This window comes from Mesitornis unicolor, unplaced genomic scaffold (genome assembly GCF_000695765.1).
Source record: "Mesitornis unicolor isolate BGI_N332 unplaced genomic scaffold, ASM69576v1 scaffold17662, whole genome shotgun sequence".
Taxonomy (NCBI): domain Eukaryota; kingdom Metazoa; phylum Chordata; class Aves; order Mesitornithiformes; family Mesitornithidae; genus Mesitornis; species Mesitornis unicolor.
In genome coordinates this window covers 31,488-32,819 of record NW_010167305.1, presented here as the reverse complement: position 1 = coordinate 32,819, position 1,332 = coordinate 31,488, and the positions used below count along the sequence as shown (strand labels likewise).

At 62.6% G+C, this 1,332-nt stretch overlaps 1 protein-coding gene across 1 annotated transcript in view; it reads left to right on the top strand.

The window, feature by feature from the left end:
* Positions 1-26: 26 nt before the first annotated feature.
* The window catches only part of LOC104536124 (niban-like protein 1), a 27,169-nt gene continuing 25,863 nt past the window's right edge, over positions 27-1,332 (top strand). The window contains 1 exon segment of the mRNA XM_010178656.1: positions 27-81. Coding sequence (XP_010176958.1) covers positions 27-81 — 55 coding nt within the window.

The window sequence follows — 1,332 nt, the reverse complement described above, 5'->3', positions numbered from 1 at the left end:
GCCGCCGCCGCCCGGCTCCGCTCGCCATGGGCGATGTGGTCTCCACGCACCTGGACGAGGGTCGCCGCCAGCACATCGCGGGTGAGCTTACTTCCCCACCCTTCTTCCATCCCTCCGTTCAGTCCGGGTGAGGGGACACTTTCCCCCCTAGTCTTCCCCCCCTCCCGCCTGCTCTTCCCTTCCCCTCTCTCCCAGACTTTAAACTCTTTTCTTTTTTTTACTTTCCACCACGTTGCAGTTTCCCTGTTTTTCCCTGTCCTCCCATGGAGAGGGGAGGGAGGGAAGCACCCGAGGTGCCTGTCTGCTTCCCAAATGAAAGGCTGGGTTGTGCCGGGGGTGTTTGTGTTGGCTACGGGGAGCGTGTTCATGCGCTCAGCTTCCCCGGGCTGAAGGAGGGGAATGGGGGGGTGCTGGTCTCCGGAGAGATGCTGGCAAGCCGGATCCTGGGCAGGGAAACCCCTGTCAGTATGGAGTTTGCTGGGGCTGGACCCACATATCAACTTTCTCCTCATTACCAGTGCTGGGGAATCCCTAGGGCACCCCCCCCCCAAGAGCGCCGCGGTGCAGGTCGAGAACTGGCTGCACCCCCTGGGGTACCCCTGGGATGCCCCAGGCCTGCTCCAGCACAGCCAGGACACAGCAGCCCCCCCCGTGGGACGGGGAATGGTGACAATGTGGTTATTGAGGGCTCGGCAGCACCCTCCGGCAAGGGGTGTCATCGCCAGACGTGGGGTTATGGCTTCTGTACAGACACGGGTTTATGCGAAGCGACGGCCGGGAGGGCGGTGGCGGGGGGGCAAGGTCGCTAATTGGTGCCTGCGGTGACATGCTTGACCCCCATAAGTGGGGTCACCCCCCTGTCGGAGTGCTGTGCCCCCCCGAGCTGCCTTGCGTCACTTGTGATGCCGCCGTTCACTCCCTGCGGCTCCTAAGCGGGGAGGACTTGACCTCCGAGCCCTTTCGTGCTCCGGCTTCGGTTTCAGCTCCTCAGGCTGAAAAAGCCTCCTCTCCGCCCGGTTAAGCAACCCCCCCGCGGAGCCGCACCTTGTTGAGTGGCACAGAGGAACGTGGCTTCGTGCTGAGACCTTGTGTGCCTTGCGGAGAGCTGAAAGGCTTGGGCAGCGCCAGGGTTCTGGAGGTGGTTGTGCCGTATCTTTCGTCCGTCTCCACCATAAAGCCATGGGAGCGGCTCTGAAGTCCTTTTTCCCCAAGGGTTTTGGGGGAAAAACCTGCTGTGGCTCCAGCACTGATGGAGCAGCATGGTAGAGCTGCTGTGGTCCCAGCACATGGACTCAGTGCCTGGTGGCATCCGCTGGAGCCCACCCGATGCCG